The following is a 25,820-nucleotide window of genomic DNA, read 5'->3' on the forward strand; positions in this document are numbered from 1 at the left end:
AGTACTAATGAGTAATTATTCTTGTAAGTACAGTAAAAAAGAAGAAAAAATGTTCACAATAGATCTTGAAGTAGCAGAAATTAAAAAAAAAAAAAAAAGACTTTGAAAGTAATCATTTTGCCCAAACTATCCAGAAGAATTTTACCAGAAAGTGCAGAAAATTAACAATTTGGGTCAGTATTCATTAAGTTCCAATGTTTGATACATTCCCAAATCAGGCAGTCTGCTTACACCCTGGCCACATTTACTGGGAGATGGGGTAGCTTTAATTTTCAGCAGTTTATGAAAACCCAGTGCCCACCCTAATGCAGATAATATGCTGGTTGCCAATGAATGTTTGTGACAGTATATTGAACATAGTCCTACTTTCTGTTTAGGCCTTTATCATACAAATAAATATTTTTAGAAATAACTTTCCCTTTAGGAAAACCAATCCTTGGGAAAGGGTAAATCAATAAATTGGGTAAATTTAGAGGCATTTAAGTTTACCAAAAGATTCATTTTGTGCATCTTTTAAAAAAGCAAAAGCAATTCTTTCTACCATTCCTTTATGCTATTTAATGTATAGCAGTTCTTTTTATAAACATCTTTACTGACACTCAACAGTTTCATAGGGTAAGGTACATATAAAGAAACTTCCTTTGTATTAAAAATAAGATTTAATAAAATGGGAACAAATATGCAGTCTGAATAGTCAGTCAGTTTTTCTTTGAGGATATTTTCATGTAGTTCTTTATTTTAATTGATTCATTTGACTTGACCAGATTTATAATCTAAAATGTGATCAACCTAAGTATCCTAGATTTTGTCTTTAGCTTATAAAGAATTTTCCTCTCTGAAGTATTAAGTGACTTCTGTTCCCTCAAAGTTTTCAAATATGTTTTTGCAAAATTCCCATAGGCAAAGAAAAATGGAGGAAAGAAATTGTGAACAGTTCTTGAAGCTTCTTTGAATTAAAGGGTCTAATGCCAGGAAAAGCATACAAAGCTCAAGATGGTGCTCAGCAGCCTCTGGTTTTGTGAGTTCAGAGGATGTTTTTGAGACAGGCCCAGGTGGGGTACATGTCACAGCAGCTCTCTCAGTCAGAGGCAGAACCCACCAAGGGCTCCTGGCAGAGATGGGGACTAGCGGAGCTGTGTCATGGTCTGGGCTATGAACATCTTTCTGTGGGGCCCCGTTAGGTTGGGCATGTTGGTTTTTGTCTTTGGCTTTTCATATCAACTGAATTACAGAATTGAGCAAATCATCTTCTAACCTCGTTATTACCAAAAATCATTACAAAACAGAGGTAAATACGTTCTTTTAAACATACATAACTTAGATCATTCAATTTTTCATATTATTTTCATGTATAAATTTTACCTCAGAATTAAGTGGAATTTTTGAAAAGCTTATAAAGCTGAAATACAACTTCCTGATGAAGTCACAATTCTTCATGTCAAAATGGACTATAACCCAGCAGAACCCTACAGTTTGGTTAGACAACAACTGATATAAGTATTAAATTTATATTAAAATTACATTTGTATGGAATAAGAAATTATACATCTTATACATTATGTTTTTATCACACCAAATTTGACTATATTTTAGTTATTTGAACATTATCAAAATATACAAGTAACAAAGTTTCTAGAATAAAGAAAAATACAGGAATATTCGTTTTGCTTACAAGATTGAAAACAATCTCTACTTATTTAAAATTAAATAAGGATTGTGTTGTACATGTTCATTTTGCGGTTCATGCATACGTTATATTCAGTCACTTCATGCATTATTCAGGAAATGTGTGTTCTGTAGAACTTGTAGGTAAAACATCTTTTTATGTCTTTCATTACCCAAGTATTATGATTTTTAAAGTCATTTCTTATCATTAAGAATATATACAATCATGATTGATTTTTAAAAAAGAAAGAAACCAAAGATAATATTCATGAACTTACTAAACTATATTTTTAGGTATTCATTTGCTAAAATCATAATGCTCTGAGAATAAAGCATTTTTCTGTTATTCTGTTCCTTGTATTTTCATATCCATTTGTGTATATAGTTGTAGAAAAACACTATATTAAACTTAAAAGGGGAAAAACTAATCAATTCACAGTTAATGTAAAAGGTTTTTGGTTGTTATTATTAACAATCTTTTAATTTCAAAATACTAAAAGCTCAAGTAGATATCCTGTCCCTATACAGCTACAATGCTAATAATAGTAATAGTAAGACTACTAGCATTTAGTTAGCTCTACTCTGTAACAGGCTTTTCATGGGCTTTCTTATTCAGTCCTTACAGCAATCCTATGAAGTAGGCACTGCCATTACCCCACTTACACCTCAAGTAAATACTCCTGGAGAGCTGGAGTACCTGCTCAGGTCACCCAGCTAGAATGTGGCAGAGCTGGGATTAAATGGCGGCCTTCTGGCCCCGGGGCGAGGAGTCTCACTTCACCCTTAGTGTGGGGTCACAGAGTCCCTCACACCAAGGGGATCAGGTAGGCTTGGAGATGACCACTTCAGGCAGCACTTGGTGGGTCCATTCAGCTGTTCTGGGCCCCTAGAGACGACCACATATTCCTGACTTGCTGGTCTGCCTAGAATTAGACTCACCCACAAAGTCCTTTTACAGGACTGTTTGATTCCAGCAAATCAAACACCTTTGATTCCAGCAGCAGCTGGTAGGTACTGCTTGGTGAGTAAACATAATGAGAGGGTTATTTTCTTGTGCCAGTGATGGGGAGCTAGGACAAGGTCACAACCAGATATTGTCGTTTTCTACATATAAACATAACTACCAAAAAGATGCCATAAATATTTATTAAACCCTAATGACCTTAGGTGACATGTTACTTATAAGAGCAGATACGACAGCATTCCAGTATGCCTCGATTTAACATCAATCCAACTCTCTTGTTCTCCCTGTTTGTAATGCTCTATCCTTTGCGGCTGCCAGATTAACTCCAGTGTGAAAGCATTAAATTCTACTACTCTTGCCCCTCCTCTCCTTCACTCTTAAGTTTTGAGGCATAAGAATCAGCAGTTGGCATGAAAGCATACCTTTATGCTGATTGTTTTACTCTGCATTAATGAGCTGCTTCTATCTGAGTGCTGCTAATTCCAAGAATCCAGGCTCAACTTTCACCTATGCGTGTTTCATGAATCTTTTAATATGACAATGTCTCTGCTTTTTATATTCTGGATTTTTTAAGTATATCACTTAATTTTTACTTGTGGTACAAACTAAAAATCAAATCAAATAAGAAAATGGGTGGTGTCCTGAAGCTGTGCTCTTTCCGACCCTCCTGGTAAGTCCTCTCCTCTACCACCCACCTCCTTTCATCTTTCCCTTCCTCCCGTGTGCCTTCTTCCTTCATATCACAAAGGATTTGAAGCAGATGTGTTTTCCTGAACTAGGCCTCCTAATAGTTTTTTCTCAACTGCCCCCAAACTTTGGCCAAAGTAATCCCCCCCCCCCGTTTCTAAGCATATCTATTTTAACTGAATAGGAAGTTTTTAATCATCGTGCATTCTTCACAAATGATATAGAATCAACAAATAGCCTTCTTTCTCACCTTGTCTCTTCCATGTTTATTTTTTTATTCTAAGTACTCAAGAGCATTTTCCTGAGACCTGTTACCACAGAACACAGGTTATCCATGATACAACAAGTAATGTGATAGGAGAGGACTACTGTTAAAAACGATTTCTAGGAAAAGCATATTTCATAGCTCTGGCTTATTTTCTTTATCAGATTCTTTGTATGATTGAATATTTTATGAGTTACTCAAGTAATACATGAATATAATTTCATTGTAAACATTTCAGATAAAGTGAAAATTCCTTTTCACTCCCCTACCCAACCCTAATTCTCATCTGTTGAAACTTGGATTCAAAAAAGGCCCCCAAAAGTTTCATTCTGTGTATGTGTATGTGTGTGCAATGCAGAATGGTGCTCAGGGCTTGGCTTTGCACTTGCATCTGCATAAAGCAGTTAAGGTAATTTCAGTGTCCTGAGAAGATGTGAAACCTCTTGAATCCATTCTGGGCTTTAGGTCCATTCTTATATGGATGGGAAGTCAATAGAAGTTGTTATTTACACTTACACAATTTTTGTTTTATATCAACTTCTGGTTCATTTGTGTGCATGTTTGTGTGCATGCTTGCATATTGTGCCTGTGTCTTAAATATGACATAATGTGGTAGTAAAACATTTGACACTTTTTTCTTTAGACATAGAGGCAAAAAGTTCAAATACAATTTGGATTTTTTTAATCAATTGTCTAAAGAAATATCTCCAGTTTTTGCATAGTTGCAAGCTGTCAGCCAACAGTACAATTTTGGTAGTCACCATCTTTGTAGGAAAATGTCTGTGCTAGTACTGGAATATCTCGTTGTATTTTGTCTTTATTGGTGTAGTTTAATTCAGTGAAAAATGTAAGTACTGATTCTATTGATGACAAGGCTGTAAATCATTAAACATGCTAAAAACAAGGACTCTAATTTCAATCAAGTGCTCAATAGACTTACATCACTTGGTTCTTGTTTCAGTTTTGTAGAAAAAGCACAGAAAGACCACAGAACATTTCAGAAATATATTGCCAAAGAGTATTTAATGATGGATTTTTAAGAATAGTTTTACCTGTCTCATAATGGAAAGTCCCTATAATATTTTATTCTCTGTTCAGACTCTGGAATATCTGATGTCTGGACATGTTTTCAAGAATGCATTAGAGCATTAGAGTATAATAGCTAGTAACATGTTCTCCAGAGTCAGACAGACCTGGTCAAATCCCAACTCTTAGGCAAGTTTTTTCCCCTCTCTGAGCTCACCCGCTCTGGATTTATTCCCCCTGTCTACTCACCGGATTGTTGTGAAGAGGAAATGAGATGATGCCCTCAGCCCAGTGCCTAGCATATAGTAAAGGTTCAAAACATTGTGTCATTGTCATTATCATCTCCATTTTCATCATCATCATGATTATTTTGGTATATTTATTGAAGGGGAACTGCCACTACTTGTGCTTCAGTTACGATGCAATTCAAAATCTTTCTGACCAATAGAAGCACAAACGGCTTTGGGGGAAAGCTACTGGTTTTGATTTGTATTCCAGATAATGTAATTCCACTTCTCATTTTATGTCTTTAAAACACACATACACATTTCTCACATTCTGATTCATACTTCATTTTAAGCATTTCATTTTTCTCCCTGTAGTTCCTGTGGAGAAAATGAGACAATGAGGTGCTTTTCTTGTAACAAATAGCAGAACCTGGGATACGTCTGGCCATGCTTATTTTCTGCACCCAGAGATCACATAAGCCTCACACAACCATATTAAATGTATTCAAAAGAAATTTCAATTAAATTAAAAGCATGATATAGGCATGCTTATGAAATCAAAAGAAGAAAACCTTTTAACCTTGAGTAGATTATGGTCAAGAGAGAAGGAAAAAAAAGGTCTTTTTAAAAAGGATTAACACCAATTTATTTAAACAAATCCACATGGGCATGTCTGAGTAGCCATTGATGCTGCACTTTGTCCCATTCCCCCTTGATTGACACTTTTGAATGATATCAGAAATGCTAATTATTGTGTGGTTTTCTTAGGAGATTTGCATACTATGACTGGTTGAATAAGTGGCTTCACATTTATTTACCCAAATAGAATAGATAAAGCCATAAAGAATAAAAATGCATCTGAATGAGTATTTTCTCCTCAAACTGGTCACTTATTCCAGTAATGCTTCCACTGATCAAGACATATTTTAAAGTCTTTTGAATGAATTCCAAGCAATAATAAATATTGATCCTTTGAGGATGGATTTGATTTTTCAGAAATTTCAAACCAACTCTTGTAAAAGAAATGAGTAACAAATCCAGGTAATATCATTTTGGGTGCAATTTGACATGTTATAAAACATAAGTAGAATAGTTTTCTTGTGGACAGTTTTCTTTTGAAAACATTTTGGAAAATGGCAGCATCACTGAAATGATATTTTAGCCTCCAAAAGTGGTTCCTTTGAAGGAAAAATACTCTATTAATTGTATACATTGTGTTCTGTTTAAAATTCAGTTTTATAATCTTATTCAATTTAACATTGTACGTTTTATCCTATAAACAGTAAATTTTTAATTAGCTTGGACTGTGTTTATATTAAGAATATATAGTGACATAACTGTGAACACTATTACGGCAGGGTTTATTAGTATTTGATTTTATTAGCATTCAGATTTCTCTGTTTGGAAAACTTGATATTTTTAATTAATGAAGATTTTTCAAAGTTAAATATTTGTATAACTCTTGATTTGATAACTGACAGATTCCATGTTGGGGTTGAGTGTAAGATTATAAAAACTCATATTTAGTATGGCAGTTTTTTTATTTCAAGATATTATATCAGATCTCATCTCCTCCTTGACCAATTCCCACTGACACCATCAATTTGTTTTCCAGCAATGGCAAGCCGACAGGTGGACATTGCAACTCAGGGCTGGTTCATTGGTCTAATGTGTGCTGTCGCTCTCCTTATCTTAATTTTGCTGATTGTTTGCTTCATCAGAAGAAACAAAGGTGGTAAATATCCAGGTAAGAAAGCAAGATTAAAATTGCTTTATAATGCTGCACAATTATCCATGAAACTGTTAAGAAACAATGAAGGTAATCAAGTAGGTTGCAATAAGTATATCCTCCCAGAGTCATAATTTTGATTTTCATTTCAAACAATTTTTGAGCCCCTTTTATATAATGGCCACCTAAAGATTGACAAGAATCATAAAGCATTTAGTGGAGTAAATCAATCTGTCTCTGAAAATAGTAGTGTCTCTACTTCCTTAGGCTCCAGTAAGTCATGGATGCTGAAGTAGCACCTAAAACCAACTGGGAGAGGAAGGAGGTGCGTGAAGTCTTCCCAGAGGAAGCAATGCGTGGACTGAGACTTTATAGTGTGATGTGCAACATTGTTTTCCTTACGGAAAATGGTTTGTGCCATTTGTGCATCCAGTGAATTTATATTTTCCTTATCTGGCTATTTTCGCTTCAGATATGAGAAGACTCTGCAAAAGGACAGATTACAAAAACAATTGGTAGCAAGTAATATAGTTAATAAGTAAATTGTTAAATTAAGGGGGAAATCTTAGCAATTTAAAATAATTCCTTCACCAAGGGAGTAGGAGAGTTAGGCCAAAATGCTTAAATGAAATCAGCTTTATGTGTGAACAAATGTTCATGCTGTTAGGTTACTTCAGAGTGACTAAAACATCAAAATAGATGCATGGCCACATAATATGTACATAAGTGGTTATGTAACATCTGCTATGTATAGAATTATTTTCCACTGCTATATATATCGGAGAGTGGGTGGTTTAAAACTTTGAATAAGGAAGCACAGGGCCAATGGATAATAATGTCCTTTTGAAATTTTTAGTAAAAGAAAAGGAGGATGCTCATGCTGATCCTGAAATCCAGCCTATGAAGGAAGATGATGGAACCTTTGGAGAATACAGGTTAGCTCTGCTTCTCATCTTCTCACCTCCTTCTCTGCCTTGTGGACACTTCACTCAGACGCTCTTCATATAATAGGAATCAGCCAGCAAAGCAATCTCCCTGACATTTGGTATTTTCCTCATATATTAGTCAAAAATTTGGTTAAGAAACACCTCAATATTTAAATGTTTCCATGCCCTCAAGGTTAAAACATTCTTGCTTTTCATTAAAAAATAAATTTCCATTTTAGTCATAGGCTTGGAGGAAGCTGTTAATTGTTAAGAACTATCACAGCCCTCTAGGCAATGTGTTAACTCACAGAGCTTTGATAACAGATTCTTGGCATGCCTCCATCAATAAAGGAATATTTTAACATATCCTATGTGCTAAATAGTTAAAAAAAAAAAAAAAGTAACATCTTAAAACAAAGATATTTTTGCCTAAGTGTTATAGGTCTTTTCAAAGAAAAATAATTATTATTTTAGGTATGTATACTTAAGAACAGAAGCAATATGTATTTATTTAAAGGATTAGGATTTTGGTATTCCATTTATAAAATGCATTTACACCTTGTTTTTTTCTATTTATAAGATGCCTTTACACCTTGTTTTTTTTTCCTATAGGCCTCTTGACTATATAAAATATAATCTTATAAAAATATCCTGAGACCACACTGAGGCTTTTTTCCCCAGAAGAAAAGATTTTTGGATGAAACAAAATATTTCGCTATTGTGATTGCCAGACGACATTTGTAGATAATAAGATACTTGTGTTAATTTTTACTTATCTCTAGAGCTCATTTTTGGTATTTCCATTTCAATTTCATGAGGGGTGAAATAGTGCCCAAAATGAGAAATATAAAACTGATTGAGAAAAGCCATAAATTTTCAACAAAATTTGTTTCATAGCAGTTTCCATGCAAATACAAAGATTGTGCTTTTGTGTGTTGGACCAAAGCTTTCATATTCTGATCTTCTCTTCAACAGAGAGGACTATGATTTCTAAAAAGTCTCAGAATTTCTGTATCTCATGATACAGAAAAATGTCTTGTGAGGTTTGTCTTGGTGACAAATCTGAGCTCTGGAGCTGAAAGTGTATGAAAACTTCATACAGGCCCTCACATCTACCCAGAAGGTTTTCATAACACATTAGAGCAGCCTGCAGGTGCCCACAGCTTAGGGTAGCCATGTCTTACACTGGATGAATAGAAACCTTCACTATTTAATTCACTCTTCTACATGTTTTTCCTATAAAGCAGGTGCGCTGATAATTCCTAAATAACTTCTTATTTTGAGGGTTTTTGATTCTTGTGGCTAGAATTCTACACAGGATATGCACAGCACTCTCTTATTTGTTGTGTTGAAACTAAGTCTTTATTGTAGCCTGGAAAAAAAAGCATATATTTGAATAAATTGAAAATAAACCATTGCACTTCACATACATATTCCACACACCAATGGGTTCCTGTTCTACATGATCATGCTTAAATGCGTCTGGCAATGTACTGTTCACCTTGTGCATCTCAAATACCAACTTGATATTATAGTGATGTGAAACTATTATCTGATGTAAATGTGACTTTATCAGGGTAACTGTGCTACCTACTCCATTAAAACTTGATTAAAATCAAGGTGGAATGTGAACTAGCCTGAAATCGAGAGACGGTTAATTTTACACTTGACGGGGCCATTACCATGTTTCCTTTGTATATGGCATTTAACTTCTCTAGGTTTCAATTTATTTCATCTATAAATAAATAGATCAAGTGTTAGACGATATCTGAAGGTTTCTTTTCTTTTCTAGTTCTATGATTTCTGTGATCCCCTACAAGCTGTCTATTAACAACTTGTAATATGATTTTATGTTCCAGAGCAGTACATAGCAAGTATGTGGGTACTGGCCTCATGATCACTGTGTTTAAACCTATTTGGTCATATTTCTTTGTCTTGGTGTTAATGCACATGTGATATGTTTGTGAAGCATTTTCAAATGACTGTCTTTAGGTTATGCTTTGAGTTTCTCAGAAGAGCACAACTTTTCATCTGGGTCCATTGGGTGCAAACCCAGTTGGTTCGTGTGTGAAGACAAAAACACTTCTCACCTGTAATTACATATATCTGAGAAGCGCCAAGGGAAATAAGGTTCTCATAGGTGTCTTAAACTTGTGTTTTTTGTTAATGAAGTTTTAAGTTCATAAGGACAATCCCGCAAGTGGAATCACTTCCCCAAATTCCCAACCACCTTTCATCCTGTGACTTCCTGACACTGTCTCTGAATTTTTCCCCATTGGTTCCTTTTCTATTTAAAGAAATAAGAAGATCTTTAATTTCTCAGATATTGCAATTAATAAAAACAGTTCCAACTGTTTATTACAGAATTTTTTTTAGTAATACATTTAAGTATCATTCCCCTCCCTAAATTGCCAGGGTTCCTTCACTAGTTTGCACCTTCTGGAATTTTTGAGCTCTGTATTATTTATTGATTCTTATTGTTTTTCATTCCAAAAATATATTAGTATGCTGATCACACACAGACATACACAAAATCAAGGCCATTGCCTTAATGTGAATTAATTCTGTTTATGATTTGCTCATTCTCCAATCTGAGGATGAAACAGTTTCTACATGGTTGGCTCTTGCCAGAGAATATTTACATAGTACAAAGAGGGTTGGCACTTCAATGGCCAAATTTGATTTTTTTTTTCATATGCTAGAATCCTGTGCCCTCACTCCAGCACCCATCCCCAAGCAGTTACCCTTTGGTGGAAGCCTGCAGCTTTCTTTGTTTGTTTCTTTGATTATACAGACAGTAGGATCTGCATCCTTACTAGCATGTAGAAAAATCAGAGAAACAATGCAACCAACTGTGTAAGTATTTTTTATTCTTTAGAGCCATTCTTTCTAAAATCAGAATGAACCTAGGTCATCAACCATATACCACAGTTCTTGAGCTCATAACATTCTGCATAAATGGAGCCTCTTGTCACGGGGATCTTGTCATTCATGTGAACATGGTCCTGTTACACGCATGCTCTCCCATGCTCATAGGCTTGAATGATACTCAGATGTGTCACATTTGTTAATATACTTTAGATGTATTCTGCTCAAAAACATGAACTGGTTTGTATGCAGAATAAATTATGATGGTTTTTAGAGACAGGGTTCAGAAAGTGTGTTTGGGTCATGAATATCAATAAAACTATACCATGGTTTGGCCGTGGTAGTGTGGTGTCTACAGAAACAGCAGACAGAGGTATCACTGATTTATCTTCTGTTGCTGAACTTTTACTCAGTAGGTCTTTAATGGTTAACTTCTGTGATCACAACCCTGAAACAGGTAGCTGTTGAATAAAACAATTGAATCCCTAAAATTCATTCTTAGTGTAAAAAAGGGAAAGAATATATTCCAGTGTTTTGTTTGCCATCATAAAGGTGATTAGGAGGAATGCAATTTTTTTGTTAGAATTCTGAAGAATTTCTAGAATTCTCCTCTGTTATTTTGCAATTAATTCATTCAACCCGATATTTATTGAGTGCCTGCTCCATGCCAGGCCCTGGGGATATAGAAGACAATAGAACATAGTCCCACATTGCGCGTTTCGCGTCTAGTTAGGGGTAAGTGAAAGAACAATTTGAGTATAATGTGAAAAGTGCTATGAAAGGGGTACAACTAAGGGACCACGAGAGCCTATATATACAGAATATATTTTGCAGCTGTATGAACTATACTATGACTTATTTTGACATTTGTTGTGTCTTTGACATTCTGGGCTTAAAATTAACATTTTGTTTGTACTGTCCTTAAAAGTTTTCATAAAAACATAGATGAATTTTTTAAAAGCTTTGAATATTATGTAACTAAATAAGTATATGACTTTTAAATCATTTGCTATAACTTTCAGATGCCTCTCTTTTGGGAAACTATCACATTGATATTTGACAAGGCAACTTCACTGGGCACAATGTCAAAAGCAGTTCAATTACTATTTCATTATAAAATCCATTTTTGCGTTGAAAAAAGGCAAGCACTAATACAGTGCTTCAACAGAGACTAGTAATTACTGATCACATCTGGATAGTTCTTAGTATGTATGTTATACAAGGTGCTTCTTATAAAAAACCTTTTTGAGTTAGGGACTGGTGAAGAGAGGGGAGGTATGACAGCAGCTGGACATATATTTGTTGGGCACAAACCATGTGCCAGCCACTGTGCTGGTGCCTTACATAATTTTTTTCTCATTTAACCAAATTCTAATTATTATTATTAAAAAAAAAAAACTAGTCTTAAAAATATGTTGCTGCCTTCAAACAGCTTTTCCTTGAAGACTCTATTTGTGGAAAGACCACCCCTCTTCCTTACTTCTCTTCTTTCAAGCATGGCCGGGACTGCTGTCAGATTCTCTCTCATCCACTGCAGCCAGTAAGCTGGAATAGATTCTTCCAGGTTCCTCTTCTTGGCTGGATATTATTCATAACTGATGGAATTGTTTATGTAAAAATCCAAACAAATTTACAGGCAAATATTAGAATTAATAAAAGAATTTAGTAATGTTACTTGGCACAAAATTAACATAAAGGTCAATTATTTTTCTATGTACCTGCTAACAATTGGGAAAAGAAATTTTAAAAAAAATGGTTCCATTTATGATAGCATAATGATTTGGAGTGTGTAGGAATAAATCTCCCACCTCTGTTCATATTTTCATCGGTCTGTTTCAGGGCCCTGTATTCAATTTCACTGGTATATTTGTCTCCCTCTGCACCAAAACCACACTCTCTTAATACTATAGCTTTATAATAAGTCTTCATATCTGGAAGGTCAAGTCCACGTGCTTTCTTCTTCTTCAAGAGTTTCCTAGATATCCTTGGCCCCTTTCATTCCATACAAATTTTAGAATGAGCTTGTCAAGAGCCACAGAAAGATCTGCTGGATTTTTATTGGAAATAAATTTAATCTAAAGAACATTATAGAGAAGTTTGATAGATTTACCACATTTGAGTCTTCCTTTCTATAGATAAGTTATATTCCTCCATTTATTTAGATCTTCTTCAATAACTCTCAAAAAATGTCTTCATTTTCTTCACAGAGTTCTTATACATTTTCTTGTTGGATGTAGTCTTACATACTTCATATGTTTATGCTACCATAAGTAGTATCATTTTTTAAATTTAATGTTCCAATTGTTTGCAAGTACATATAAATATGTAATTGACTTTTATGCTAAATTGTTTCAAGCAACATTATTAAACTCTCTTATTAATTCTAATATTTGCCTGTAGATTATTTTGGATTTTTTGCATACACTATCATGTCAGTTATAATTGAGAGCTTTATTTCCTTTTAATATTCACGGCTTCTATTTCTTTTTCTCACCACACTGCTTAGTATTTCCAGTGCACTGTTTATTAGAAGCAATGATAGCAGCCATCCTTCCTATTATTTCTGATGTCAAACAGGAAGTTTTCAACAGTTCACCATCAAGGATGGTGCTTACTCTAGGTTTCTTGTAAATACCCTACATCAGGTTAGTGAAGACACTTTCGATTCCTAGTGTATTAAAGTTTTTATCATGACTAGGTATTGAATTTTACCATATACTTTTTCTAAATCTACAGTGATGACCATATGATTTTTCTCTTTTCTTCTGTTAATATGGTAAATTACATGAATTGGTGTTTTACTGTTAAAGCAAACTTGTATTCCTGGATTAAAGCCAACTTGGTCATGATATATTATCTTTTTGGCAGGTTGTGAAATTTGATTTGCTCTTAATTTTTTGGGATTTTTTTTCATCCGTGTTCATGAATGAGTTAGCCTATAAATTTCCTTTCTCAAAGTGTTCTTGTTAGGTTTGGATATCAATGTTATACTAACCTCATAAAATAGGGTAGTGTTTCCTCTGTCACATCAAACATAACATGTCTAAAATCATGCTACTTATCTTCCACCCCAAACATGCTCCACTCTATGGTAATGGCAATTCCATCCCTTCTCATTGCTCAGACCAAAACTCTTGGCACCATCTTTGATTTTTTTTTTTCTATCATCCCACATCCAATCCATCAGAAACTTGTTGGCTCTGCCTTCAAAATGTGTCCATAATCTGCCTACTTTGTACCACCCCCACTGTTCCACCCTGGTCCAAGTCACAGCCATCTCTCTTCTAGATTATTGCAGTAGACTCCCCAGGCCCTCTAGAGCAGGGGTCAGCAACCATTTTCTGTAAAGGGACAGATAGTAAATATTTTAGACTTTATGGTCCATACAGCCTCTGCTGCAAGTATTCAACTCTGCTGTTGTAGCTCAAAAGCAGCCATAGACAATATATAAATAAATGAGAAAGGCCAGATTTGGCTGTAGTTTACCCCTGCCCTCCAGAAACTATTCTCAACACTGATAACAGAGAAATCCTTTAAAACGTAAGTCAGATTATGTCATTCATCTGTTGAAAATACTCCAGTGCCTTAAAAGGTCCAGAAGGCCCTGATCTAATCCCTGTTACCTCTTACCTTACCTCCTCTCTCTCTCTTGCTCATTTTGCTACAGCCCCACCAAGCTCCTTGTTGCTTCTAGAACATTCCGGGCTTGCTCCCACCTTGAGTCATTTTGCTGGTTGTTCCCCTTGCCTGGATTGCTCTCCCTCCAGCTATCCACCTGACTAATTCAAGTCTTTTGAGTCTTTGATCAAATGTCACTTCTTGAGACTTACCTATTTTAATTTTAACACATTATTCCCTCCCCTGACATCTTAAATCTTCTTTACTCAGCTTCTGTATTTTCCATAGAACTAATTTCCTTTTAACATACTATATAATATTTTTTATTTTGATTATTTATTATATATACTTTCTCCCACTAGAATGTAAGCTCACTGAGGGCAGCGGTTTTAGTCTATTTTGTTTGCTGCTATATCCCCAAAGCCCTATGTCTTACAGTAGGCACTCAATAAACATGTATTGGATGGATGATGGACAGATAGATGACTAGATCAAAGAAATGCAACAGACTAGAATTTCCTAGAGTGTCTTCCTTGGGACACTAGTTTTACGAAGCGGAATAAGACTAGTAGTTGGTATCTTTGTGGCAAATTTCTGCTCATTATTGAACTCTTCATTGGAATTAACTCTCTTACCAAGTCATGGTCAATATTTACAGGAAATATTCACGCAAAGCCTAGAAGATAATGATTAAATCTCAAGGATATTATACAAGCAATTCTGACAACAGGTTGGAGACTAGATGCTTTGTCCCCTGAAGTGCCCCAAACACAGGCTACCTCAATGTTCTGGAATACCTCCCCAATCATTTATTAGCAGTGATGATAATATAGTTTATTCAGTTTGTGACAAGAACTTGTGTATTGTTGAAACAGTTAATTCTCAAGAGTGTATGTCATTGTTATATTAAGCTAGCATTATTTTCTCATTGCCTTTTATTTGTTGCTTTTTACTAATATTATGTATGTTTCCTATTTCACCTTGCATTTTTGTTATTTGAAAGAAAACATCATATTGAATTGTCTTTTTTTTTCTTTTTTACCAAATGCTACCTGTTAAGGAATAGGTCAATATGTGTGCCTGGTTACATGACCCTACAGGTGGGCACTCTAAGCATAATGTAAACATAATGATTACTTTTCTGCTTCAAAGATTGTGCTGAGGGATTCAACAGAAATAAGAAATAAAATAGAAGTAAGAAAATAAGAAATAAATAAGAAATAAGAACAAAATAGAACCCTATGAAGTTTTATTAACTTGTCCTCCTCAGATTTCTATCCAACGTGCATAGACTGCATAATATACATGACAGAAGGGAGCAGTAGTGGGTAAAGATGTTTCTACATTTTTGGAATCATTCACACACTTAGACTATACTGATATGCCATTAATAGTACAACTAGTGCTTTTAAGTCCAACTGTGTCTTTTTCCAAGTTAATGAATTTTTACTCATTAACTAAAATTCTTACCAAAAAAAAAAAATACTGTATACTATCAGAATAAGGATTTTGCTTTTTTTCTTAGGCTATTTTCATTTGTTTCTTCTGCATCCTTTTAATGGAAATTATAGGTCTCTTGAAAGGTAAGGCTGAAGTTTACAAGTCTGGCCTGCACTCAATAACAAAATTATTTGAAATACAGAATTTTGCTTTTCCTTCTGGCTCAGAAAGAAAAATCCATATTTCACATTTAACCAGAATCATTCTCCATTCATATTCAAGGAATCAAAGATATTAAGCAGTTTAACATGCTAACTTCTCTACTCCTCATAAGCTTTTACCCACTTTTTGAATTCAAAGTAGTGATTATTTGCAACTTTTCCCAATTCTTCCTTTCTTAATGCTTGTGATTATTTCTGAACTGCTTTCAAATCAAGAGTCAGACTCTGTCATTGAATTTGACATGCACAATAAGAAGCCATCCACTCTACTGAAGACTTCATGATTAAACCATTTCTGCACCTGATTTTCATTCCAACCACATCCTTACAATTAGATTTGGCTAGAGGAGCTCAGGACTCCATACATATTTGCATGCATGATCTTTAAAAACAAAAACTTTACTTAAAGACCAGTCTTGACGAAAATGTTTTCTTTCTTTTTCCAGTGATGCAGAAGACCATAAGCCTTTAAAAAAAGGAAGTCGAACACCTTCAGACAGGACTGTGAAAAAAGAAGACAGTGATGATAGCCTGGTTGACTATGGAGAGGGTGTGAACGGCCAGTTCAATGAGGATGGCTCCTTTATTGGACAATACAGTGGTAAGAAAGAGAAAGAACCGGCCGAAGGAAATGAAAGCTCAGAAGCACCTTCTCCCGTCAACGCCATGAATTCCTTTGTTTAATTTTTAAGCTCGTTGCCAATTTCCCATTTCTCCAGAACGTTTATCTTAAAAACTTGTTTGTCAGCCCTCTCATACTATGAACATATAGGCAGAAAGCATATTATTCTCTGCTTTGTGTTAATATTATGAGAACAGTTAGAGCAAGAACATAACCCAGTCAACTGATATGTTAATGTGAACTAGAGTGCAAAGTGCATATGTTTTTGTTCAATAATGGGTGTTCTTGATTTCCTCAGACCTGATAAAATTATACATCATCATCAAGACATCATGCTGTTTCCTTTTAAGGATACAGTTCAATATAATGCATGAAAAATGCTACACACTTAAAGGACATACCTGTGTATGTTATCAAAACATGGTTTGATACTTTGTTTATACTGTCCTCAGCTGACCCCTAAATATGAATTCCGTTTTCATTGTCAAGAGTGTTATTGTAGTATTCTCTAGAACTTCAATGTCTTTGTGGACATTGTTGTGAAATTGGTGACTCTGTCTAGCCGTTGTTAGTCTTTTTGGGAGACTGTTAGGAACAGTACGTACAGTATATACTTGCTAAATGAGTTAATTATGACAGTTGCACTTGCTGATGCTTACTGAGACTCTGTTACCTGCTCTTTGCTCCTGTTACTTCACAGCCTTCTTAATCTTCCAGGTATTACAGCAGTACAGTGTTCTACTTTTTACATCATCTCTTCGTTCGATTGTTTTTAGGCATAAACAATGTGGATTGCAATGCATTTTGGCAATTGTGCCATACTGAAAGAATTGAGAACAAAAACATTAAAATTGAATTTCAAAAATTATTCCAAAAAAACACAGGGCAAGATACATGCAGTGCTTTCAGATAAAAAGTATTCCATAATATACCGCATTCTGTATCAGCTGGTACAGTCAGCTCTGAGTCCTAGAATACTGTCATTGTCTAAAAGTAACTTTTAAAAAGCAGAGATAATGAAAACCACAATGCTGAGACAAGGAAATGTGGAAGCAATAAGAAGAAGAAGACAAATTTATTTTAAGAAGGATTACCCCCAAAATTATAAGAAGAAAAGCTTTTATCAACAACTGGAGCACATGACAATTTTGTGGTCTTTTATGGCTTCTATTTAAACAAGTCAAATTTGGTAAGAAAGATGTCAATTTGATAGTAAAAAAAAAAAAAAAAAATGCGAATTATTCCAAAAGTAAAAGCATACAACAACATGCCAAAGTAATACATTCTTTTCTAAGTCTTTACCTAGGTGGTAGCTTTTGAAACTCTCTGCAGCGTTAAGCAGTGTGTATGCAAATTGCTATGGACACATTTCAGAATCTAAGAAATCTGACAAATATTAACAAGGCCAACAGTCAGAGGATTACATCTGCAGTTTCAAAAATAAATATATATTCTGCCATTCATAAATGATATCTATCAAATGGTTTACCTCCAAAAATGAAATTCTATACCAACCTATGGTTGAAAGAATGCTCAGTTTCATTTGCCAATAAATTGGTTTCTCATAACTTGCATCAAGTTTAATTTTAAGTAAAGCTTTTTATATGTAGATATTTTGTTGAATTTGTAAATACTCTTAAAGTGTAGATGCTATATGCTTATAGGTGTTACATACAAATAAACATGCAAACAATGTTTATGTTGTATTGTATAAGATGTAAGCTAGTTAATGGAGTGCATGCGATTGGAAAGCATCTACTTATAAATATCTTTTGAGTTTTTTTCCCCTTTTTTTTTGCTGTGAAACTGAAATAGTGAACTATTCTACATCTTGACTGCAGGTTTCTAGATGAAATCTTCAGAGCTTTGCCCATGGGGCACAATAGGCCTGGTCATTTGGCATCTTTGCTAGGTAAAGCACAGTTTGAAATAATTCCAGGTAAAGATGGCCCTAAATATTTTTGTGTCTCCATATTCGTTTTTCATAGATCAGCATGTCTTTTGGAAATGCAAAGAGACAAAATAGGCTTGCCTTGCATCCGAGAGCACAAAGATAAAAGTTACTTTAAATTTGCCAATGTTTTGGGGGAAGGCAAGAGTACAGTTTTTACTCTTCCATAATGGCAGATGCTAAATTTATCTGTGCATGAAGGGGTCACTTCTGTAATAGTATAAGAGATTTTGTATTATAAATTAAATGTGGTTTTAAAAGTCCCTCTCTCTTCTGTAATTTATCATGTTCCTACTCTGGTATGAATGTCCAAGTAATGGTATATGTAATAGTCCAGGCAAATGTGAATGGTTTTCCATCAAAAAATAATTAAACAGTCTTGATCTCATGATTTTTAACTTTTTCAAACATATGTTTTCTAATGTTGTAAAATGCTGCCAATTTAGTTTTTCACTTTTAAAAGTAAAAGGCTTTGACTCTTCCACCCGTGGAGGTCCTCCGCTGTCACACAGCTCCCCTTCCAACACAGTAACTCTGATAACATCATGCTGTACAAGTGCACTGTAAAATGCCGGAGACCTTTTACTTACTTTTAAAAGGCTCTCTGGTGTATGCAGAGAAAACTAACACAGAACTAATTACACTATAAAACAGAACTAATAAAATAAAGGCATAAAAAAATTTTTTAGTGAAAATCAGGAAGCTCTCCAGAACAGCGAATCCTGGCCTCTCCTTCTCCCTCTGCTCGACGGGCCAGGCTCACCGTCCACAGACTAAGACACAGCTCTGTATATCAACAGGGCCTGGCAAAAGGTAAGCCTGACCACAAAAACACATGGGTCCGTTGATGCCTTCTTGTTCAAATGGTTTATAATGGCCCTGGCTTACTTTTAATGACTGATTTGAGTGAATGGTTATGGAGATAAGGTAAAGAAACACAAGGAACTGAGTGAGAAGTCTCCTCATCTAAACTAAGTTAATCTTTCCGTCTCAGGAGATTTTTTTTTTTTCTACAAATTCCCACCAGAGGGCTCCCTTGTTTCCTATCAGTATAAAGGAAGCATTATTGCAGACAAAAGAAGCCACTCAAAACTGTGCAAACCACTTTTGCTTTAGACAATCAGGCTGTGGTCTGATAGTGCAGAAAATGATTGCCCGCTACAACAAATGGGATTTGCAATTTCCTCTGATGAGTTCACCAATTCCAGAGAGTAAGCTTGTGGCACTGTGAGCTTGACTGTGACTGTGTGGCTGTGCTGGCTGATCAGCAGGGAGAGCGGGAGGAGTGAACCCCCTGGGTCCCACTGGGCATCCCCATCACTGCTACAAGTTTATAGGGGTGAGAAACAGGGTGTGTCCTTAAAATGCAACCCGCCCCCAGCCCCAGCCTTTCTCCAAAGTATGCCGTTTGTCTGTCTCCAAGTGTTTGATGTTTTGTGATTGGATAACACAAGCACAGTTTAAGCATGGAAGCTTTTGTTTCTAAACTTTATTAAAAAAAAAAAAAAAAAAAAAAACAACAGAGAAAGGGGAGAATACTGCTAGCATTTTTATATTAAATAAATAAATAATTCCTAGATTGAGGTAGCAAGATCACTGGACTGGAAAGAGACCAGGATTCTTATTTCGGCTCTGCCATTAACAAGCTTTGTAGCTGAGTATAAGTGAATTCCCCTAATCTCCCACCTCTCCAGGCCTCCATTTCCTTAACTTTAAAATTAAAGATTATTTCTAAGATCGTTATCTGCTTAAATCCTATGGTTCCTGACAACACCAACAACAAAAAATGTTTCTGAGCACCCCCAAGAGCCAGGTATTTGCTAAGTGGGGAGGATGGAAGAAGATCAAAACCAATGTGATTCCTGCTCTCATGGAGCCTGAATCTGGTGTGAGAAGACAGATATTAATAAAATAACCACCTAAATGAATATGTAATCCCAAACTGAGATAAGAGCTCTGAAGGGAAGGCACACCATTCCACGAGAGCAAATAATGGACGATCCTGACCTGGATGAGGGGGTCAAGAAGGCTCCCTGAGGAAGGAGGAAGTGATGCCTGAGCTGAGAACTGGGGCATAAATCAGAACCAAGGAGGAAGAAGGCAGGGCAAAGCCACTGAAAAGACAAAGGCCAGTGTGTCTGAAGCACTAGGCAAGGGACAGACCATACTGGGTCATGTGGGCTACAGGACACGTTTTGATATTTATTCAAGGAGTAGTGGAAAGTGAGAAATAATGGAAGTGTTTTAAATAGAGTAAAGGGGCTATATGTTCAAATTTGTGTTTGAGGAGTTATGGGATTTAGTGTGGAGAAATGATCAGAAGGAAGCAAGAGAGAATAAGAGACCACTGGGAGGCTACACAGTGGTCTAGACAAAAGATAACTGAAGTTAGATCAAAATCAGAACATTGGAGATGGAGAGAAGTGGATGGATTCTAAAGATATTTAGGATAGCGTTGATGGGAGTAGAAGAATGTATATGGACAGGTGAGAGAAGGGGAGGTTACCAGGAATGGCTCTTAGATTTCTGACTTTCCTAACCAGTTTTATGGGGTTGACATTCATTGAGGTGGGAACAGTGGAAAGGAACAGATTTGGCAGTAAATTATAAATTCAGGTTAATAAATGAGTTTGATGCTTTGGCACAGTAAAAATTTATTAAATAAATAAATGACTTTAAACAACTTCTGAGATAGCCAAGTGGAAATGACTAGTAGGAATTGGATATATGGGCTTAAAGCTCAAAGAAACTTCTAAAATGATGAGTAGTAATTTAAGCCTTGGGGCATGAATGGGATTGCTTAGGGAGAGGATATAGACAAGAAGAAGGCTAATAGCCTTAAGAAACCCTCTATATAAAGGACAGTAAGAGGCAGATGGACGTTTAAAGGAGATCAATAAATAGGAACCAGAGAAGTCAGGAAGAAATACAAGAGTATGTAGTCTTGGAAGCCAGTAAAAAAGACTGTTTCAAGAACAGTGTCACATAATACAGTGCAATCAAGTAAAATGAGGACCAAGAAATATTTCATGAATTTGAAGACATGGAGATCTTCTGAGACCTTAGAAAAAAGTTGTGGATAGAGTGTGGTAACAGAAAGGAGTGAGTTGAGGAGTAAGTAGAAGTTGGGGGAATGGAGACAATGAGCTTTGCCATCACCCCAAGGACAAGCCATACCTGGAACTTCATCATGGCAGTCTAATTTTGAATTTAATTTGATGGAGGACGTGTATGCCCAAGACTCTGTAGAGCTACTAATGGCATCTGATATCCAGTTTAAAAAACATGAAGAGGAAGGAATTGAGACCCAGTACTTTGCAGAACTTTTTATGACACCTGGAGTCATCTTCTGTAAAGGGGTCAAATTGTTGCCATTTCATAGTAGTTATGACTTTGGCTATTTAATCAAAATCCTGACCAACTGTAACTTGCTTGAAGAAAACTTGACTTCTTAGAGATCTGTCGATTGTTTTTTCCTGTCATTTATGATGTGAAATACCTCCTGAAGAGCTGCAAAAATCTCAACAGCGGATTACAGGAAGCTGCTGAGCAGTTAGAGCTGGAAGGGGTAGGACCACAACATCAGGCAGGATCTGATTCATTGCTTACAGGAATGACCTTTATCAAAATGAGAGAAATGTTCTTTGAAGATCATGCTGATGATGCCAAATATTGTGGTCATTTGTATGGCCTTGGTTCTGGTTCATCCTATGTACAGAATGGCACAAGGAATGCATATGAAGAGGAAGCCAACAAGCAGTCATGACATGAAATGGCCCTTTTATTTTTATTTTATTTGTTTCACAAATGCTTGTATATACATTTTATCTCTGGTTGAACCCCTTGAACAATAGACAATACCTTTTTTTCCTCCTTTCACAGTCCATTTTATTTTCTGCTTTTCAGTACTAAATATGGCCATCCCTATCTCAGATCTTAATAAATAGAAAAACATTCAGATTAAATTTGGCCTTAGCTTAATATACTTTTTAGCAAGCGTGTATGATAGATTGAGGAGAGCTACATCATATTGAATATTTTGATAAACTTTACCTACTTGGGGTTGTTTAGTTTTCCCCCTTTCCTAAAGTTAGCACTGACTGTAGTTTATATACTGTTTCATGCCTCTCCCTTTCATTCTGCAAGGGTTTTAGCTATTTGAGATTGTGGACCATCAATTTTGCACTTTAGAGCTTGTCTCTGACTCAAATCCTGTTTTATCAGAAATTTTCGTTTTTCTTGCTTTTAGCTGGAAAAATGACCATCTGCCAACTTTATACAAAATTTACTTGTTTCTGACCACACAATATAGCACATGCATTGTGCAAACAGTTGATTAAGCAAGATAACATAAAAAAGACAGGAAACTACTGAGGAGCTTAGTGACTGCTCTTTCTGCATGTAGTGTTAAATCTTCCAAGCATATACCTAGTGTCTGTCAGTTTCTAATTGGCATATGTGGGCTGCTCCATTACTGAAGAATTTTTCAAACCAGGTTTATACATCCCTTATCATTGGATTTTGAGTATCTGTCAGGAAACTGGTATCCACGATGTTGAAGTTGTGGTTATTTTATGGTAGCACACTTCCCTTGATCTGCTTCTTTTTTATTCCATCACTGTTTACCCTTATTTTTTTTATTTTATAGCCATACTTAGAATGCTGCTGATTTGTTGATTCCACAAATCAATATCATTAAAGTCCAAAGACAGCAAATTTTTTGGTATATTTTGTATCAAATTAGATTAGGAAACAAAAATTGTGCTTTTATCATTGCTGCAAGGATAAATTATGAATAGATTTGGTGCAAAACATCAAAATACAAGATAGGTAGATAGATAGACAGACATAGACATAGATATCGATAGCTCATATAATTATCTGAGGATTGTAATGCTTGTTTATTTTTTCGCATATATCTTTGCAATCTATATATTAACAAAGAGACTGTGAAATATTTAGCAATGCAGAAACTGCGACCAGACCAGAGCATGTGTGGGAAGACTTTACAGTAATCATTAGCTCTACCCTGAAATGATAGACTACAAGTTATAACGTGTTATCCACACTTCAGTTAGTAATATTAGCAAATCTCCAAATGTTAGCCACATTGCTTTGTTTCCCTTGTCCATTCTTTATTCATGATGTTACAATAATAGAACTGAGTGGTTCGTTTTAAACAAAACATTATTTGCAAAACAGAGGGTATTATTTGTTTTTAAAGATTTTGTAAATAAATGCTTCAGAAGTGTTTTCTTATATTAAAAAAAAAAACCTTTGAAACCTTTGATTGCCAACTCTCTACACCCCCTTCAGTTAAAATCTTCTATCCTTCACTTCATTGTCAAAAGTTTAAAACACTTGAAATAATACCAGGAAAAGTATATGAAGGCGATCATAGACATTGCCATTTGCCAGTCAATACTCTGTACATTCTACAGCCATAAAACTTCCCCAGTCTCACTCGGTGTGTCTTATAGATGCTGTCTTTCTTCAGCTGTAACTATTTAGCTAATTATCTCGGCGAATGACTCAACACTTTTCAAAGCAGTGGTACTCAATCTCGGCTGCCCATGGGAATCACCTGAGGAGCTTTTTTAACTACCCTGATGCTTGGCCTCCACCCCCTGGCGTCTCTGTTGTAATTGTCACAGGTGTGGCCTGGGCATCAGAATTTTTTAAAACTCGCCAGTTGATTCTAATGTACAGCCAAGATAGAAACCAATGTAAAGAAACAGTTTGTTACCACACTATTTTGTGTGCGCTTAAAGAATTTAGCATACAGTATTTTGAATAAATTTCTTCACACAGTCCACAGGTTGATCTGAATTTCTCTTCTCTCATTCAAAAAACAGTATCTCAATAAACTGGACCCTTCATACAATACTGGTGGAATGTAAAATGGTGTAGCCGCTCTGGAAAACAGTTTGGCAATTTCTTAGGATCTTAAACATAAATTTACCATATGACCCAGCAATTACACTCCTAGGTCTATATACATTCCTAGGTTCTCTCTTTCTATATATATACCCAGTAGAAATGAAAACATATATCCCCACAAAGACTTGTACACAAATGTTTATAGAAGTATTCATCATAATAGCCAAAAAGTGGAAACAACCCAAATGTCCATGAACTGATGGATGGATAAACACAATATGGTATATCCATACATGGAATTCTATTCAGCAATTTAAGAGGAAAAAAAAAGGACTTGCTTGAAATGTCCGAAGAAGGCAAACCTATAGAGATAGTAAGTAGGTTAGTGGTTGCCTGGGCTGGGGATGGGAATGAGGATTAACTATAAATTTGCATGAGGGGTTTTACTGGGGTGATGGAAATGTTCCCAAACTAGATTTTGGTGATGACTGCACAATTTGGTAAATTTAAAATCATTGAATTGTATACATAAAATATTATGGTGTGTAAATTATACCTCAGTAAAGCTGTTAAAAGAAACCATCCCTAGGCTTACATTTTTCTGGGACCTGAGTTCAGCTGTGTATAAATAGGCCTTATGATGAGTATAGCACCATATTATAGGATGCTTCACCTCCTGTCCTTCTGTTCCCTCAAGAAGGCTCCACAGACTGCTAGTACTCAAAGTGTTAGTGCCCAAACCAGCAGGAGCAGCATCACTTGTTAGAAATGCAAATTATTGGTCAACCCCAGATCTACTGAATCAGAAACTGGGAGTGGGGTCCAGTCATCTGTGCTTTAACAAGCCCTCTGGGTGATTCTGATGCACACTAACATGTGAGAAACACTGCACTCAATCTACATGCCCACCCCTCTCCTCTCCCACCTGTAGCAATGGGAATGATTTATCTATTGAGATTAAAAGAAGAAATTAGGCATTTTTTCTAACAGCAAAAAAACTTGAAATAACAGAAGGCCTATCAACAGGTAAATGGATAAACACAAATTTGGTATATCATACCAAAATTCATACCAATGAAATACCACTCAGGGATTAAAAGGAATGAACTACTGATACAAGTGACTCAGAAACATTCTGTTGAGTGAAAGAAACCAAACAAAGTTTCATTTATGTGAAACACTGGAACAAGCAAAATTAATCTATAATGGCAGGAAACAGATCAATGATTGCCTGAGGCTGTGGAGAGATTTACTACAAAGAGACTAAGGGAACTTTTGGAGGTGGTGAACATTGTCTACATCTTGAACATGGTGGTGAGTACAGGTTGAAAACATTTGTCAGAATGCATCAAATTATATACTTTAAATGAGTGTATGTTACTGCATGTAAACTATATCTCAATAAAGTTGGTTTTGAAAGAAAAAAGAAACTAGAAATAAATGACTCATCTTGGTTCTCTCTTTCTCTCTGGTCTGTCTGGCCAGAGAGGAGAGCACTCAGCTCTGCTCCTGTCTCCATGTGGTTCATTCGGGGGTCAGGGCCCAGTCCTCCCTGCCAAAGAATAGTCTGTGAAAGGCCCAACTCCCTCCTGCTTCACTCAGTAGTAGGGTCACTGGCTGTCTGTCAGGCTTTCTGAGTATGTTTTTATATGGTGGCTCTAGTACAGACCCAGACCTCCCTGGGTAGGTTGCCCAAATGTCTAGAAGGTGTGTGTGTGGAGGGGGATTATT

The 25,820-nt window shown here is 35.7% G+C and overlaps 1 protein-coding gene and 1 pseudogene across 1 annotated transcript in view; both read left to right on the forward strand.

The window, feature by feature from the left end:
• The window catches only part of NRCAM (neuronal cell adhesion molecule), a 297,084-nt gene extending 279,557 nt beyond the window's left edge, over positions 1-17,527 (forward strand). Inside the window, 4 exon segments of the mRNA XM_037836376.1 lie at positions 6,450-6,581; positions 7,420-7,498; positions 15,547-15,558; positions 16,083-17,527. Of these exon segments, the coding sequence (XP_037692304.1) occupies positions 6,450-6,581; positions 7,420-7,498; positions 15,547-15,558; positions 16,083-16,320 (461 nt within the window). The 3' untranslated portion in view covers positions 16,321-17,527.
• A 2,560-nt stretch (positions 17,528-20,087) lies between these two features.
• On the forward strand, positions 20,088-25,500 carry LOC119534909 (annotated as a pseudogene).
• The last annotated feature ends 320 nt before the right edge of the window (positions 25,501-25,820 follow it).

The sequence above is a fragment of the Choloepus didactylus genome, chromosome 5 (genome assembly GCF_015220235.1).
Source record: "Choloepus didactylus isolate mChoDid1 chromosome 5, mChoDid1.pri, whole genome shotgun sequence".
Lineage (NCBI taxonomy): Eukaryota > Metazoa > Chordata > Mammalia > Pilosa > Megalonychidae > Choloepus > Choloepus didactylus.